This window comes from Parasteatoda tepidariorum, chromosome 1, assembly GCF_043381705.1.
Source record: "Parasteatoda tepidariorum isolate YZ-2023 chromosome 1, CAS_Ptep_4.0, whole genome shotgun sequence".
Classification (NCBI taxonomy): domain Eukaryota; kingdom Metazoa; phylum Arthropoda; class Arachnida; order Araneae; family Theridiidae; genus Parasteatoda; species Parasteatoda tepidariorum.
The window spans coordinates 102,301,296-102,318,114 of NC_092204.1; the positions used below are offsets into that span (position 1 = coordinate 102,301,296).

A 16,819-nucleotide genomic window follows, 5' to 3' on the forward strand; every position below is an offset into this window, starting at 1 on the left:
TTTAAATTTTCAAAATCAGTAATGATTTTTGAAATTTGCAATTATATTTATATCAATATAATTTATATAATTTATATTATTATATTTACATAATTTGACTTCTAAGGAACTATTCGACCAATTTCGCTCAAATTTTGTATTGTGGCATGCAAAATTACATTCTTTAAAATTATGTAAAAAATGCTATACCTTACAATTCAAAATATTTTTGACCATTAATAAGTAAAATAATTTTAAAAAAAATAAATACTGACTAAAAGTTATTTTTCAATGAAATTATCTTTTGATAATCTAATTTTATAATCGTGTGAAATTTTTTTTTTATTTCGCTTTAAGTGTTCTCAAGACTAAACTTTTAAGTGTTCAAGAAATAGGCAAGAAATAAAATTAACATTAAGAGGTCAAAACTTTGAACCGCTCTTCTGATAAAACTATGGGGATCATATTTCCCAGATTGCGGCTACACCCTATATTATTAGGGTCCAGAATCTGAATCTATCGAAAAGAATGTATATTTATTTATCGAAAGTACGTTTGTGTGTCTGATTTCGTAACTTAAAATATCGTCTGCACTAATTATTTATCATATTTGTGGTCACCCTTTAAGATTGAGTTCTAGAACGTGATCTTTAGATCAAAAGTTATGCGGGGTTCCATTTTTTATTTTCCGCACTGTACATTCACAAAAATTAAAGAAACAAATTTTTAAATAGGGAACATTTCTATTGAACGTCGAAAAAATGAAATTTAAAATCAGAGAGTTTTAAAAGCGTTTCACATGCTACGTGTTATATATTTTTTAATAGAAATAACTAGCTGTTTAAATTATACGCTTCCTAATAAACGTATGTTTAATACGCTTTTTGGAAAGTTTAATGAAAATGGGTCTTCAATAAATAAAATAGTTTTTTGCGTATAATACATATATTAATATAGGTATGCATATAAATATAAATATTGCAATAACATTATTTTTATAATGAAAATCATCGGTTAATGATAGGAATATGATTGATTAACTCAAATTTCATGTCAGAAATTACTTGATATTAATTTAAATATTCATTGAATCAAATGGTTTATTTATTGAAATACCTTTGTAGGGATTTTAATAACCTTATATTTCACAAACATACAAATTATTATTTTTTATCAGTATTATTTGTTATATTCAGATACCTCAGCTGAAAAATTGTTTCATAATCTTTATAATAACTTCGAAAACTTTTTTTAGCGTTCCTAAACTAATAATTCATTTCCTCGAAAAATATAATAATAATGCTTAAACCCACTGAGGGTCAACATTCCATGAACTTCCATAAGAAAAAAGACAGACAGTTCAAGTGGTAGTAATTAAAAGACTGGTGGTTTCACTATTTCATTCTTGAAATATATCTTTGAAAAATAAGACGTTAGTAAAATATTGTGATATTTTATTTTTGAAACTCTTTTGTCAAGAAAAAAAAATATTGACGTTTAGCGCCTTTCGTATTGACGTTTTGCGCCATTTTCAGATTTAGAATAGATGGCGCTAGCCAAAGAGAAGCTTAACTTGACCAAACAGTCAAGAGTGACTGCGACAAACTCACCATTTATGAAAATAGCGAAATATTCTCGAAACTGTAGAACTTTCGAAGCCTGCCGTCATAGGACGGCAGTCTTCGAAATACAGCCTGATATATAAAATAATATCCAACACTATAAAATATTAAATTAATTTAAACTAAAATGCCCAACCAGACTCTTCTTAAACGTATTTTTTATATTACTACAAATTGTTTCATCTTTGCAACAGTAGCGAAGATGAGGTTAATATTTTTCGTGAGTGCTTGGCATTTAAATCGTGAGTGATTATTTCGTGAGTGATCTGGCATTTTAAAAACAAATTTTATCAGATCAACCAAAAACATTCTATAGAAAATATGACCCAGACGTTCCGGACATTCCGTTATTAAGTTTTATCTTTTCAAACGTTCCTGGTTGAAATTGCTATGCTTGTGTTTTCAAGGAAATGAACTATTACTTTTTAGACATCCTGTATACTGGTAAACTAGATTTAAATAAAGTATACCAATAAAAATTAAAAAAAAAATGTTTTGCAAAGTCCACAATTTTTATGAAAATCTGCGAATTTAAAAGAAAATATTTTTGATAAATATTAACTTCCTTAATTAAAATCATTGTCTAATCTAATATTATCAATAACTTTCTCAAATATTTGAAAGTTCATTTTACAATACTTTTAATATAAATAGTTTCAATACAATTTTAATAAATATAATAAATAACATTGTAACAATTAGCTTGAAATTGATTGTTTTATATATTTGATCCTTTTAGTGCAGGTATTTGGAATACAAATCATAAAAATATAATTAAAAAACTAACATTAAGTTGGAAATCTATAGTTTGAGTGCATGATAATATTAACTGAAAAACTGAATTATTCATAGATAGATCTGTTAGAGAGAAGTTAATAGGGTTTTATCATTAATTAAATAAAATGTTTCACTGTTTTAATCCAATGTTTGAGATGAAACAAATAATGTGTGATAGAAATCAAATAGAATTTTAAGGACTTGAATCCTGTTTTGTTCGGTATAGTTCATAAAATAGGAATAATTCAAAAACAGATAAAATGGTGATAAGTCAACATGGATTTATCATTAATTAATTTAAATATTTCTCTGTTTTCATTCAATGTTAGAGATAAAACATATATGTGATAGAATTCTAATAGAATTTCAAGAAATTGAACCTTATTTTGTCCGTTATAATTTATCGAATTGTAATACGTCATGAATGGTGATTAGTCAACATGGATTTACCACTAATTAATTTCAGTGTTTCAATCCAAAGTTTATGGTAAAATAAAAAATGTGTGATACATATCAAATAGGATTTTAAAGAACTGAACCATATTTTTTTCGTTATAGTTCATAAAATATGAAGAGTTTTTAAATGGATTAATTAATTACTGGATTTATCATTTATTGTTTTAAATAATTCTTTGTTTTAATCCAATGTGTGTGATAAAGCAAATAATGTGTGATACAACTCTTACATAGTTTTAAGAAAACTGAACCATACTTTCTCCGTATTTATCCAATGATTTCCACATTTATTAAAAATGCAAAATGATGAAGAGACACATATAGTTTCTTGCGAAGAAAAAGAAAATGATCCTTGTATTTAGTACAGTGATATCATTTATTGCACTCAGAGGAAAATATGTCGGTGAACCACATATGGTGACGCAAACACGTATAATGAACAAACATCAAAACACTTATATATAGAAAGTGTAATTCCATTAATAACATAAATTATCCGGTCCACTGTGGGTGCATCTAAGGAAATAACAAGCTCTTAAAGGTGAATTTGGAATGGAAAAAGCATGGGAAAAGTTCTCATAGAAAGTGCTCATTGGTGTGATTTTTAGCTCCTGGTACAGTAAGAAGAGAAGATTGCTGGTTTGGGTCAAATGTAACTTCACCAGACGGCCACGACACATGGTCAATCTGAGGACTTAGGCATGGAGTCCTTGCCTCTGGTGTGATGGCCTCAGCATTCAGTCTGTCCATTTTGAAGCCTTTACCACCACCTGTACTCGTTTCGTCCATTCCTGTGCCGTTGTGGCGTCTGCAACAAAGCACAACGCGAAAAGCTTCCTTAAAGTCTCTGTTTAAGTATGCATAAATGCACGGATTGAAGGATGAGTTAAAGTATCCCAACCATGTAATGGCACTGCGAATTTCGTAACTAAGGTAACATTCTGTACAGTAAGCGAGAATAACGTACATTAAGAAGAAGGGTAACCAACACACACAAAACACTCCCATGACGATACCCAATGTCCTGATCGCCTTCGTGTCTGTCACCACCTGCTTGGATCTCCTTCTTAAGCTCCTTCGCATTCCTTGAGCATTGACGCCTTGCAAAGATCGCTCCAGTTGCTTGATTTCTCTGGCTTGGTGCTCAGCGACCATCAATATTCGAAAATAGACGTAGAACATTATGGGTAATGGTAAGTAAAATGACGTCATAGAAGAGATGGTGGCGTAAATGTGATTGACAGTCAGAGAACACTGAGTACTGGGTTGAAATATACTTACAGGCTGGTCACTGTACCATCCCATAAATATAGGAATGAAAGATATGGCGGCACTGCACATCCATACGAAAGCGATCACAAGTCCTATTCGCCTTCGTGACACTAGGGCTCGATATCGGAACGGTTTCGTGATGGCCCAGTATCTGTCCAGAGCGATAACACACAAATGTAAAATGGATGCAGTGCAGCACATGACGTCACAGGATATCCACAAATGGCAAGCGATTGGACCGAACCTCCATTGTCTGTCGAGGTCGTAGAGGATTAAGAATGGCATGACTAGTGAAGCTACTGTAATGTCCGCAGTTGCTAAGCTGGCAAGTAACACGTTGGTTATGGATCTCAACCGACGAAATTTTGTGACCACCACCAAGACTAAAACGTTGCCGGTCAATGTCGTTGAGACTAGCATAGAACATATTATTCCGCCGAAGATCCTTAAGGCGAGCTCTCCGCCTTCCACTTGATTCAAGTGCAAACCTAGAAAACAAAGAGGCGATTGTTAGTACTTTGAAACGAAAGCACGAAAGATATAAATTTTTGATCAGTTTTGGGGCTTGTTTAATAATCATATAGCTTAAAATTGCAACAACCTTAATATGATGCTAAATTAAACCGCATATTGTTCTTCGTCTTAAACATGGTTGTAGGAGAAAATAATCCTCTAAGTATTTCTTGAGAAATTAAAAAAAAAGTCAAAAACTTAAAGTGTCTCTTCAATTATTGTATTATAGTTTACTAAATGTAGATAATTTGGAATTATTTCATGTATTTCATGTAAATAAAGTTTCCATAATGCCAGATGTGTCTTCTTTCAAAATTAAGCATAATTTGTATCAATAAGAGTATAGCTAATTATTACGGTTTTCCATAACAGATAAGTATATTGGTTAATATTTTTCGTGNCGGTCAATGTCGTTGAGACTAGCATAGAACATATTATTCCGCCGAAGATCCTTAAGGCGAGCTCTCCGCCTTCCACTTGATTCAAGTGCAAACCTAGAAAACAAAGAGGCGATTGTTAGTACTTTGAAACGAAAGCACGAAAGATATAAATTTTTGATCAGTTTTGGGGCGTGTTTAATAATCATATAGCTCAAAATTGCTGCAACCTTAATATGGTGCTAAATTAAACCGCATATCGTACTTTTGAGAAATTTTTAAAAAAATGTCAAAAACTTAAAGTGTCTCTTCAATTATTGTAGAATAGTTTACTAAATGTAGATAATTTGGAATTATTTCATGTATTTCCAATTTGTATTTATACATAACAAGGTGAATACCTGTTCGTCGTACGGTAGGGGAAAAAAAAGAATCAATGAATTAGTACTAAACAACAGTACAAAACTGTAAGACCAGTATCGACATAAATAACAAAGTTAAAATAATTTCAATCTTTTTTTACTTATTATTGTTGACTTTCTCGGTGGCTTTGCTTTCTTATATTAAGAAAAATACCTACTTAATTGTTCATCTCATCAAAATAAAGGCTAACTATATTCGGTATCATCTGGCAAAATGCTGTTTCTCGAGGCAACTCATGATATTTAAAATTCATCACAATCAGGGTACTTTCTCCTGTACTTATATCTTCGAGGGACCGTAAAAACCTATTTCCTTAGTATCTATCATAAAAATTCCCGTAGTGGACTGATCGTAAAGACACAGTTCCCCTACGTCAAGCAGCATAAGAGAATGGGTGACCACTTTGATAAGCTTGCGAAGGAACCGGGAATACGCGGTATCGGTCCTCGTTAAACTGTTCTACAGTAAAGTGCTCGACTTCACACAGATCGTCGGGCTATCAAATCCCCTCTGCAGAGGATCAAAATTGCGATGGCATGTCTTCGAATCATCCTACGGGATGTTTCCCAGACCGTCACCAATTGCCCATTGTGCAGCTCTAGTGTGACGTAAATAAAGTATCTACCTATCATAAAAATGTACAGTATTGATGCAACTTTTATAATCACCAAATTTGGTCACAAAATATTTTGTACTTACATAAAAGTTTAATTGATACATATTAAAACTGCGCTATTTTCCATAATGTGTCTTCTTTCAAAATTAAGCATAATTTGTATCAATAACAGTATAGCTAATTATTACGGTTTTCCGTAACAAATAAGTATATTGTCTTATCTTTTGAGTACATTAGTATTTCTTAGCCTTTCATAAGCCAGCTTTTTTTATTTGATTTAGTACCCGTTCCCAAAATAATTAAGCATCGTTGAAGTCAATAATAAATTGTTTAAATTTTACGCTCTTTTGAATGCTAAACCAATGCTCGCTAAACGTATAAGAAAATACCATTTTTTAATTGTCTCTGAATAAAAAATATAGTTAAAAAATCGAAAATCGAGCTTCGACCTTTGCTTACAACTGTACTAATTTAGTTTCATGTCGAATGCCATATTTTGGAGCCTACGGCTTAACTGCCCCCATTATACAGACACACAAGCACAAATTATTTATTTTATCTTATATATAGATTATAAAACATCAATTTTATATGTAATTTTTTTAATATAATTTTTATTCAAGTCTTGAAATAACAAATAAATTAAAAAGAGATCATAATTTTAAAGGAAAACCATATTTTACTTTATTATATAAACTATCCAATTTGCACAATTTTTTTTCAAACCGTAAATAAATTGCATTTAATATCACTAACGAGAATACTTATATAAAAATCTTGCATCTCAAAATTTATGTAAATTCTTGAAGAAAATAAAATTAATCCCTTTCTTGCAATAATCATCTTGATTATTCATCATAATTAACTTTTTAAAAAAATTCAGTGGTAGATTAAGACTTTTATCACTAATTAAGAGAAATGTGCGCTGTTCAGATTTACTTCTCATTTTTTTAAAATTTTTTCGTTGATCTTTGAACAACTGAAAAAAAGTTGTCTTTACTTAAAGTTTTGAAAGAGGAAAACTAATTCAATTTTTTAAGCCTCATTAAGGAACTGGACATTTTTTTTTTTTTACCATACCTTAGTTTGTCTGATCCAATCATTTCAAAACTATTTACGAGAAAGATATTTGTTTTTCATGCAGGTAATTATGAAATTAATTAACAGCATTTCTTTAGAAAGGAGAACCATGCTATCAAAAAATTATTTATGTTGGTATTTATTTGGTTGATACGATATTCTTCTCAAATCAACACAGCATTTGCATCATATTAAACTGATGCAAATTTAGTTATCCGAATTAATGTGCTAGAAGAAATGAAATAAATCTACACGGAGAAAAAAGTAAGATCAAAACAAGTGAAATATGATTTAACTTCGTGTTTCTGGTTCTATAGAAAAAAACAAAGCACAACAAAGCAAAAATAGCACGTTAATTTTTACCGACGCGCTTTGATAATGATTTTGATTAAAACAATAAAATATTGTTTGATACTATACGTTAAAATTTCGTAATTTTATCATAGTATCTTAAAGAATTGCATCAAAACATTTATCGGTGAAATTTACATTTCAATTTTGTATTTTTACTAAATATGTGGTAATAAGAAGCTGTGATAATAAGAAGCTGTGATAATAAGAACTGTAATTTTGAAAACCCGAATTTTCGGTATACCGGTTACGGAAAAATTACCAAATTAATGGTTTAAATATTCTATATTTTGGTTTTATTATAAGAATTGTTATTTTTTTAACCAGTCTTTAAACCATCTGGTAATTTTACCAGATTTTTTTTCTCCGTGTGGTTTAAAGTTTAATGTATTGTTTTTTCAACAAAAAAAGTAATTTAGTGAATAATACGATACAAAAAATTAGTTATAAATTTTTCAAATATATTTTTAACTTTCGTATATGGAAACAAGGTTTTTTTTAAAAAATCTCAAATGGCAGATTATGAACAGTTACAGCAGAAAACAAGTAAAAAGAAAGAATACAGTACAAAAGGAAATACAAAAAAATATGCTGAAATAGAGTTCATTAATCTAACATATGTCTAGCCTCCCAATAATTCTTGCCTAGAGCAGGGCAGTGGAGTAGAAGTGCGGAGTCCATGACCTCTCCAGAGCTGCACAGAGTGCATATGGGGGAAGGGACAATTTTGAGTCCATAAAGATGGTTTCTTGGGCAGTCATGTCCAGTTGCTAGGCGGAATTCGGCGACTGCTCTTCACCTTGGGCCATTACACAAATTTGGGATAGCATTCTTCCAGGACTTTTGGGAAACACGGTTATAGAGTTCTTCATGAGCGCGGGCTTTAATAGATATTTTAATAAGATTTTTAATAGTATGGAAGGGAATAGGACGAGAAATTTTTGGCATAACTAAAACACCTTTTTTAGTCAGAAAGTCGGCTTTCTCGTTGCCTGGAACTCCACAGTGGGCAGGAACCCACTGGAGTACTATATTTTTCTCAAATGATGCCAGGTTCTTAAGACGATAACGGCAATTCAATGAGTCCTATGTTATGAGATTATTATCAGAAACGATAGCCAACAGAGCAACTCTAGAACCGCTGATGATTTGTCCTCTTGTGAATTTTTCCTAGGGGCATTGCAGCTAGGATAGAGCTGTGCGGATCGCAGCAATTTCTCCGTCAAACGCAGTACCCCACAGGGACATAGGAAGAAAAAATGTCGCAGAAAACTCCGACACCGGCGTTAGGGTGCAACAGTTTAGAAACAAGGTTTAAACATAGACTTATAATGTAGATAGACTGTTCAAAATGCATTCATCAATGCTGAAGCTAGAAACTCCGTCATATGACTAGTTCATCTGTTCGCGATTTTCCGATCAAAACGTATTCCAGTGAAAGCGTGTAAAGATGATTTTCTTCTAAAAGTGGTTGGCGGTTGTGATTCTTGGCTTCGCCAGCTTTAGGTGATATATGTCTATTAAAATCTTTTATCTAAAGTTTTCGAAACACAAAAGAGGAAATTAAAAATAATTCTGACCAACATGGCCAAGAAGAAACAGTATTCTCCGACTGAAATTTTTATGAGAATGATTGCATTTTGATTGAAGAAAAATCATCGGAGGACGGTGTGCTAAATTTTGAAGAATATAATTATCTGACACAAATTCGACAAAGAACACAGCTAATATTTTTTTTAAACTTTAAAGAAAATCAGAGCCCTAAATGATTTCACAAATATATTACATTCAAACCCAGTTTTCGAAAGAAAAAAAAATAGTTCAATATTTTTAGTTTTAGTTAGTTTAGTTCTATTTTGTTCACAGACAACACCGTTCATCCTAGAAAATGTTCGATTCGGAGACGCATAAATATTCATAGCGCTCTTTCATTTCAAAAAACGTTTTCAAATATTGACATACTTTAATGCATCATATTTTTAAAGAAACTTGTGAACCCATTATTTGAAACATTTTACGAACTTATTGTTTCGTGAAACGTTGATATGTTTTTATGCATCATATTCTGATGAAAACTTGCAATTCTATTATTTGCAACATTTAGTGAACTCATTAGTTCAGTAAACCTTTATGCATCATATTTTGAAAAAAAATTTGGATTAGATTGTCGTTATCTTGTGAGTACTGAATATTTAAATATTTTGAATTTATCGGAAAAAAGTATATCTGAATTGATATGTGTTCAAATACAAAAGATTCAATAAATTGTTATTACGCGTAGTAGAACACTACAGCATTGTTGATCAGTAAGGAATCAACTCGTTAATGTAATGCCGAGTTAACTCGTCATCGATCAACAACGTTTGGCATTATTTAGAATGCTTTACTTTTATATTTAATTACAAAATAATAACCGGTGACATTACATAGTTTCTATGTAAAATTGCCGGTCTACAAAGTCTTAAATATTATAGTGAACATTTTCCAACAATAAGAAAGAACGGTGTGTTACAAAAATTCTTTAACTATTAAAACAGATAATTAACTAGTTAAATATATCAAATTATACAGACAAGTGGAATTTTTCAAGTTCCTTAATGATATTACATACTTTATATAATCTCAATCACGCTAAGTTAGTAAATCACTGAATTTATTAGATAATTAATTTTACACGTATTAAAGAGAACGTAAGCATAAGAAATTAATCTTAACGATTGACGAAATAGCATTTCCTTTGTTTTGTTTTAATTAACATGATAATCTCGTTACTGATGTTGACATTACAAGATCGAGATCTTAATTTGTAAAACTTATGTCTAGTTTCCTTCGTGTCTATTTTTTTCCAAGCTAAACGACGTAAAAAAGACTGTTGACTTCAAAAGAATGTTTATATCCCGTAAATCAAAAAGAACTGGTAAATTCATTTCATTTCTAGATTTCTTAAACAGTAAAGTGAAAGGCTTTACTATTTTTTATAATAAATTATTCTCTACTGTTTACTTACTATTGCAGAAACATTAATTATTAAGAAATATTACCGAAATTATGATCAAGAAACAGTTTTCTATACATGTTGTGAATGTCATAAATTTTTGGCATTCTGGCATATATTTCTCCTTTCAAAAATAAGGTAAATATGAACTGCTTTTACTACCAGCTGTTTTCTTTCCCAGGGAACAAACAGCCCGGTTATTCATCGATACAGTTGTTGTTGTTAATTTACGTCGCACTAGAGCTGCACAATGGGCTATTGGCGACGGTCTGGGAAACATCCCGGAGGATGATCCGAAGACATGCCATCACAATTTTGATCCTCTGCGGAGGGGATGGCACCCCCGCTTCGGTAGCCCGACGACCTGCGAGCGAAGTCGAGCACTTTGCGGTAGCACAGTTTAACGAGGACCAATACCGCATACCCTCGGTCCCTACGTAGACTGATCCAAGTGGTCACCCACCCGCACACTGACCACAGCCCGTGATGCTTGACTTCGGTGATCTGCTGGGAACCGCGTCTTAACGATCAGTTCACTGCGGGACTCATCGATACAGATTAATAATATATATTGATAACTGATAATTTTAGATTTCATAGATTAATAAACCTCTGTTTGTTTGGAAAAATAGAATAATGACTTCAACTAACGTCATATGATTTACCGTTACTATAACGACCAATCATGTTTAGTTTCTACCTTTTTTTTTCTATTTTAACAAACTGTATTTTGTTTATTTTCATCTGCTTCGTGATATTAATTGTTTTACCTGCGGGTGCTTTTTTGTTGTTCATCTTTATTTTAAAGCTATCGTTATATAGTTATCGTTGTATTTTAAAGCTATTGTTATACCTTTTCCGTTGCTATGTTAACCATTATTTTTTTAAGAATTTTTGATATGACAAAGGAAGAGAAAGACGGAATCCTCGTTTTTAGAGAATACGTGGTCTGAAAAATAACCCAAAAAAAAATTTTTTTTTGAAGATTATTTTTAAATGAGTCTAGTTAAAAAAAAATTTAGAGAAAGCTATTAACATAATATTGTTTCAATGCGAAAATTAAATGATGTGTTAACAACTTGGTAAGAATTTACATGATGTGGTGCTCTGGTCGTTTAATATTAAAAAAACAGGATAAATTAGCTTTTTTTTTCCCTTTTCCTCTAAAAAACAATTCGCAAAAGAAATTTGAGACTTCGTTTCCATTAAGGACAAACTTTAAAAATATTGCGATTGTGCTTTAGTATGCTATGCTCCAATATTCGCTAAATGAATTCAAAAAATTCGGATCATCTGTCGTTTCTTTCTGTTTAACTTTTTTTTCTTTTCAGTCCCACAGTGAACTGATCGTAAAGACATGGTTTCCAGTGGAGTACCGAAGTCGAGCATCACTGACTATGGTCAGTTAGCAGGTGGGGGACAACTTTGATGAGCCTGCGCGGAAACCGAGAGTGCGCGGTATCTGTCCTCGTTAAACTGTTTTACCGTAAAGTGCTCGACTGCGCTCTCAAGTCGTCGGGCTACCAAAGCAAGGGAGCCTCCCCTCTGAATCCAGAGGAAGCGATGGCATCTTCGGATTATCCTCCTCGGGGATGTTTCCCAATAGCTCATTGAGTATCTCTAGTGCGACGTAAATAAAGTGCCTACCTTCTTTCTAAAAATTTGAAACTAATACTAAAGTAACAGATTGAATTATGAAACACACATTACTCTTATGTAAAGCAATCATTGTAATATAAAAGAAAATTTTCATTCAACACACATACTTAAATTCATAAATTTCATTTGAATAAAACACATTTTTAGATTAAAATATACTACGTCATTCCTAAAACTAAACACATTTTTATATCTATAGCATCTCTGGATATCGTCAATAGCTTCAAAATATATCTTTAAAAAAGGCCTCCTCACACGCTTTGCAGAATACCCACGTTCTAGAAATATTTTATGCAAAGAACACCTAGAAAAAGCTATTACTTTCAGGGTACAAAATTCCACTTTTTTGAAATCTGTACGTGCACTATGCTTTCACATGATTTAGCAACAACAAAGTCGCCTAAAGAATATACTTCTTTGGTGCCGTTTCAGGGCTTATAAGTTGTATGGAAAATTTGAATTTAAACTCTTGACTTTCAAAAGAGCTGTGGTAGTTCATAAATAAATAAATTGTATGTCGAATTATTTTGAACTTGTTTTTGGAGACGCTATGTAAACCTCTCATGGTTAGCTTGACGGTGGAATTTCGACAACCGATGGTCTAACATTTATTTAATTTTATGATTACTAAATGCTTTAGCAAATAAAATTTTTAAACGACATAAATATGAAAAGATTTATCCTGCATAAGCGCATGATCTCTTTTGACCTCTCCCCGCAGTGAAAACTCTCATGGGGTGAGATTTGGAGATGTTGGTGGCAAGGCAAAGGTGCATTGTCAGCAGTAGATACGCGATTGATCCTCCGTTGTGGCAATGTATTACTGAGAGGTCATTGTTTGTCTCTGTCAGATTCTATCTTTGCAGAAGCGCTACTTGCTTATATTACCTCTGCATACATGTACAGTGAGCAAAATAAAAAACAGAGCCCTGAATATCTCGAGGGGGTGACTTCAAATATGCTATTTAATTAGTGCAAACAATATTTTAAGTTACGATATCAGACATAAAAACGCACTTTCTCTGAATAAACATACTTTTTTTCTTTACGGATTCGGATTTTTGATCCCAAAAATATAGGGCGTGGGAAATAGGGTCCCCGTTGTTTGGTCAGGAGAGTGAGCCAAAGTTCGAACCCCCTAATGTTAATTTTATTTTATGCGTATTTCGAAATATATGGAGAACTTTTGAAGCAAATTAAAAAATTTTTGCACACAATTATAAAATTCGTTTGTCTAAAAATAATTCCGTGCCAAAATCAAATTTTTGTATATATTTATTAGTTTTTATAATTTTATTTAGTAATAATTGAAAATTTTTTTTTATTGTAAGGTATAAAATGCTTTAAACTAGTGGTACTTATATTTATTATGAATTATCTAGGAAAATTAGGAATCTTAAAGATAAATTCATTGTTACTGTAGTGGATAAAGCTTCAAATAATTTTTGTAATATGCGTAAATATTTTTTTAAAAAATTGATTATTGGAGAATATAGTGCAAATAATACTTATTTAAAATTAAAAGAAGATTAAAAAGTTATTGAAAAGAGAATTATTGCATTTAGTAAAAAATTAAAATTCAGGTTATAGGATTACATTATCCTATTTATTTCCTATTGTCAAATTTCATAAAAATCCGATAAAATTTAGATTTATAGCATGTGGCACTAATTGTTACAATTCTGATATTAGTAAAAGGCTTTTTAGTTTTCTAAGAATTATTTTGCTTAAAATTAAAGAAGAGAAAAATATTGTTATAAATAGTAATGCTGAAGTTTTGGATTATATTAATAATTATGATATTTCCAGCATTAATACTTTTGATTTCGAAAATTTGTATACAAGTATACCACATGATAAGATTATTGAGATTTGTAAAGGTATTTTTGATGGGTATTTATTTAATGAGAAAATTGATAAGTCTAATTTGTTGGATTTATGTGGGTTTAACCTATTTGAGAATGTTCTTTTTAATGGTTTAGATTTTTATCAACAAATTATTGGAATTCCACAAGGTAATTCCTTTTCTGGTGCCTTTGCTAATATTTTCCTGCATTTTTCTGAAGCTAAATTTCTTGAGCATAATGAATTTAATGCTTTTTTTAGATGATGCTTTTTTTAGATGATTTGATTTTGTTTAATTGTGATAATTATAATTTTATTTATAGTATTTATCCTGGAGATTTGGTCTTGAAGAAAACTAATGAANAAAGAAAAGCTTTTGAATTTAAAGTTATTTTTTTCTGTAACTTTAATGCTAATTTGTGAAATAAAATTTTTAAAAATTTGGTTTTATCGCAATTGGTTAGGATTGAAAATATATGCAATAATGTTGAAAGTTTTCGGGAAGCTGTGAATAATTTTTTAAATAATTTGAGTAATAATGATTTTTCTTTTAATTTTTGTAAAGTAAATTTTTTAATTAAGAAAATGATTGAAGAATTCCAGATTTTTATATTTTCTTTGCTTAACAGGGTGCAATTCAAGTCTTAACTGAGCAGCCCCAGTTGAGCATTCTATTAATTTGCTACGTATCACTTTCTTGAATTCTTTTTTCTCAATCTGCGCAATGTAATAGAGGGCGCTGTTTTCTTTAGTTTTACTGTTTCCTTTTCATTCAGTGTGCTTATGAAATCGATGTTTGACCTGGTTAAAGTGAGTTTTGAGTTTTTATTTTCTGATGAATTTGTTTGAGTTTCTTTTCTAAATTGGTTCTTTGTATTTCATGTTCTTCTATACAAAACCTTCAGGGTACTGAGGATGTTACTTTTGGCATTTGCCTCCCCCTCAATAGAAAAGGTTTTTGTTTTATGGCTACCAGGGCCGGTACCCACTAAAGACGTCGGCTTCGGTGGTCATATTTTTATTTTTATTTCTTTCGTTTCCTTTATTGTTACATTTATCCTTTTTGTGAAATTTCTGCTGCTTTTAAGCGCGTTTTTTTCATAGAAGTTTTAATAATTTAGATTAAGAGAATTTTTGGTTTTCTTTTAGTATTGAACCATATTACAGTTCGTAAATTTTACATCTTCAAAATACAAAATTTGAGCTAAATCGGTCGAATGCTTCCTGAGAAATTTAATTTTAAAATAGTCATATATTTAAAATTCGATTTCTCGGAAACTATTCAACCAATTTCTGTCGAATTTTGCATTTTATCAATTGAAATTACGCTTTTTAAAATAATGTAAAAAACTTTATACCTTACAATTCAAAAATTGTTTCGATCATTACTAAATAAAATAATAAAAAATAATGAATTTTTACCAAAATTTATATTTTTCCTCGATTTTTCCCTTAAATTATATCATCTAGAACCCAAACGCTATGAGTTTAAATGAGTATTAGGGATTTATAGAATACGCCAATTGGAAACTTGCGAAGAAATAAAGGGGATAATCCTCATTTTATACCTCAAACGTACTTTAAGGCTAATTTATTAAACTTCATTATTAATGCTACTTAATGAATTTTCTTCCCCTCAATTTCTCAAGCATTTAGAATATTAAAAATCGATGAATGATTTTTTTTTCGTCAGTCACTTGTACCCACTCACGCAAAGTAAGGGTCTAATTTAAATTATTAAATATCAAAGAGTAAAACTACAAAATATGGAATCAATCTGAGTGATTTGTACTAAATTATTGAAAAACAAAAATAGACTAAGTACTATACGTAATTAGACTCATTTTTGACTACAGTGGCACTGTTCTCCTTGCATTAAAATATCTAAGATCTTCTAAACTAAAAATTCATTTTTATTGACACTAATAATCGAATTTAAATGTTTAGAGATTAAAGTTAAACCACAAATAATTAATCATTTTCAATGATTTTCATTTCAGTATTAAAAAATCATAAAATTAAGGTATACTTTAAACGACTACTTTTTATTATTCGATTTTCTACTACTTCCATGCAAACATTGACATAGGTTGTTCCATTAATAATGTACCCAAAAGCATTTCTGTAAATTAAGGATCTATTAATTCTCTTTCTTAATATTAGCGTCGAATTAAAACAATTAGGCAAAGTAAAATCACGAGATAAAGGGTCGCTCTCACTGATTATTCGATTCATTCTATTATTGAGGAAATAAAGAAAAGTTCTAGTTTAAATAATTAAAAAAAGTTTAAACTAATAAACTACTTTTCTGACAAATTTTGACAGAATTCGTTCATAAAAATTTTGATAATATCAATGGAAACTACAAGTTAAAGGATCAAAAATAAATTCTTGATATGTATGTGACATAAAAGTTTTAAAACTATTATAATGTATTCTGTTTCGTTTTCATTCCATGCGACTTTCTCGCTAGTATTAAAAACAATATTCCGAATTCTTGTCCGTTCGAAAACTTGGAATTCCACGAACGCTTCGAGGAATGAAATGTCCCTGGCTTCTTCAACCTAGAAAGCGGTCATAGAAAAGAATATGAATTCCGTCTTTTGTTTTCAGCATTTTTATATATTTTTCTAGTCAAGAATGCAATGAGTGGAACATAAATTATTTGTTATATTTAAATTTTGATGCTGGATTTAATTTCCGAGTACACCCTTGTGCAAATTAATTGAAACAAACTCAATAAATTCAGGAAACTAAGAGAAAATGCTATTTTATTTAAATTTATACAAACTCAAAAATTTTTAGTACATAATATGATCTCCACGACACTTTATTAACATTTGGACACGATTCG

General features: G+C 30.7%; 1 protein-coding gene across 1 annotated transcript in view; it reads right to left on the reverse strand.

Moving 5' to 3' along the window:
• Positions 1–3,191: 3,191 nt before the first annotated feature.
• The window catches only part of LOC107437975 (D(1) dopamine receptor), a 105,828-nt gene continuing 92,200 nt past the window's right edge, over positions 3,192–16,819 (reverse strand). Inside the window, exon 2 of the mRNA XM_071184466.1 lies at positions 3,192–4,594. Within this exon, the coding sequence (XP_071040567.1) occupies positions 3,411–4,594 (1,184 nt within the window). The 3' untranslated portion in view covers positions 3,192–3,410. The remainder of the gene's footprint in view (positions 4,595–16,819) is intronic.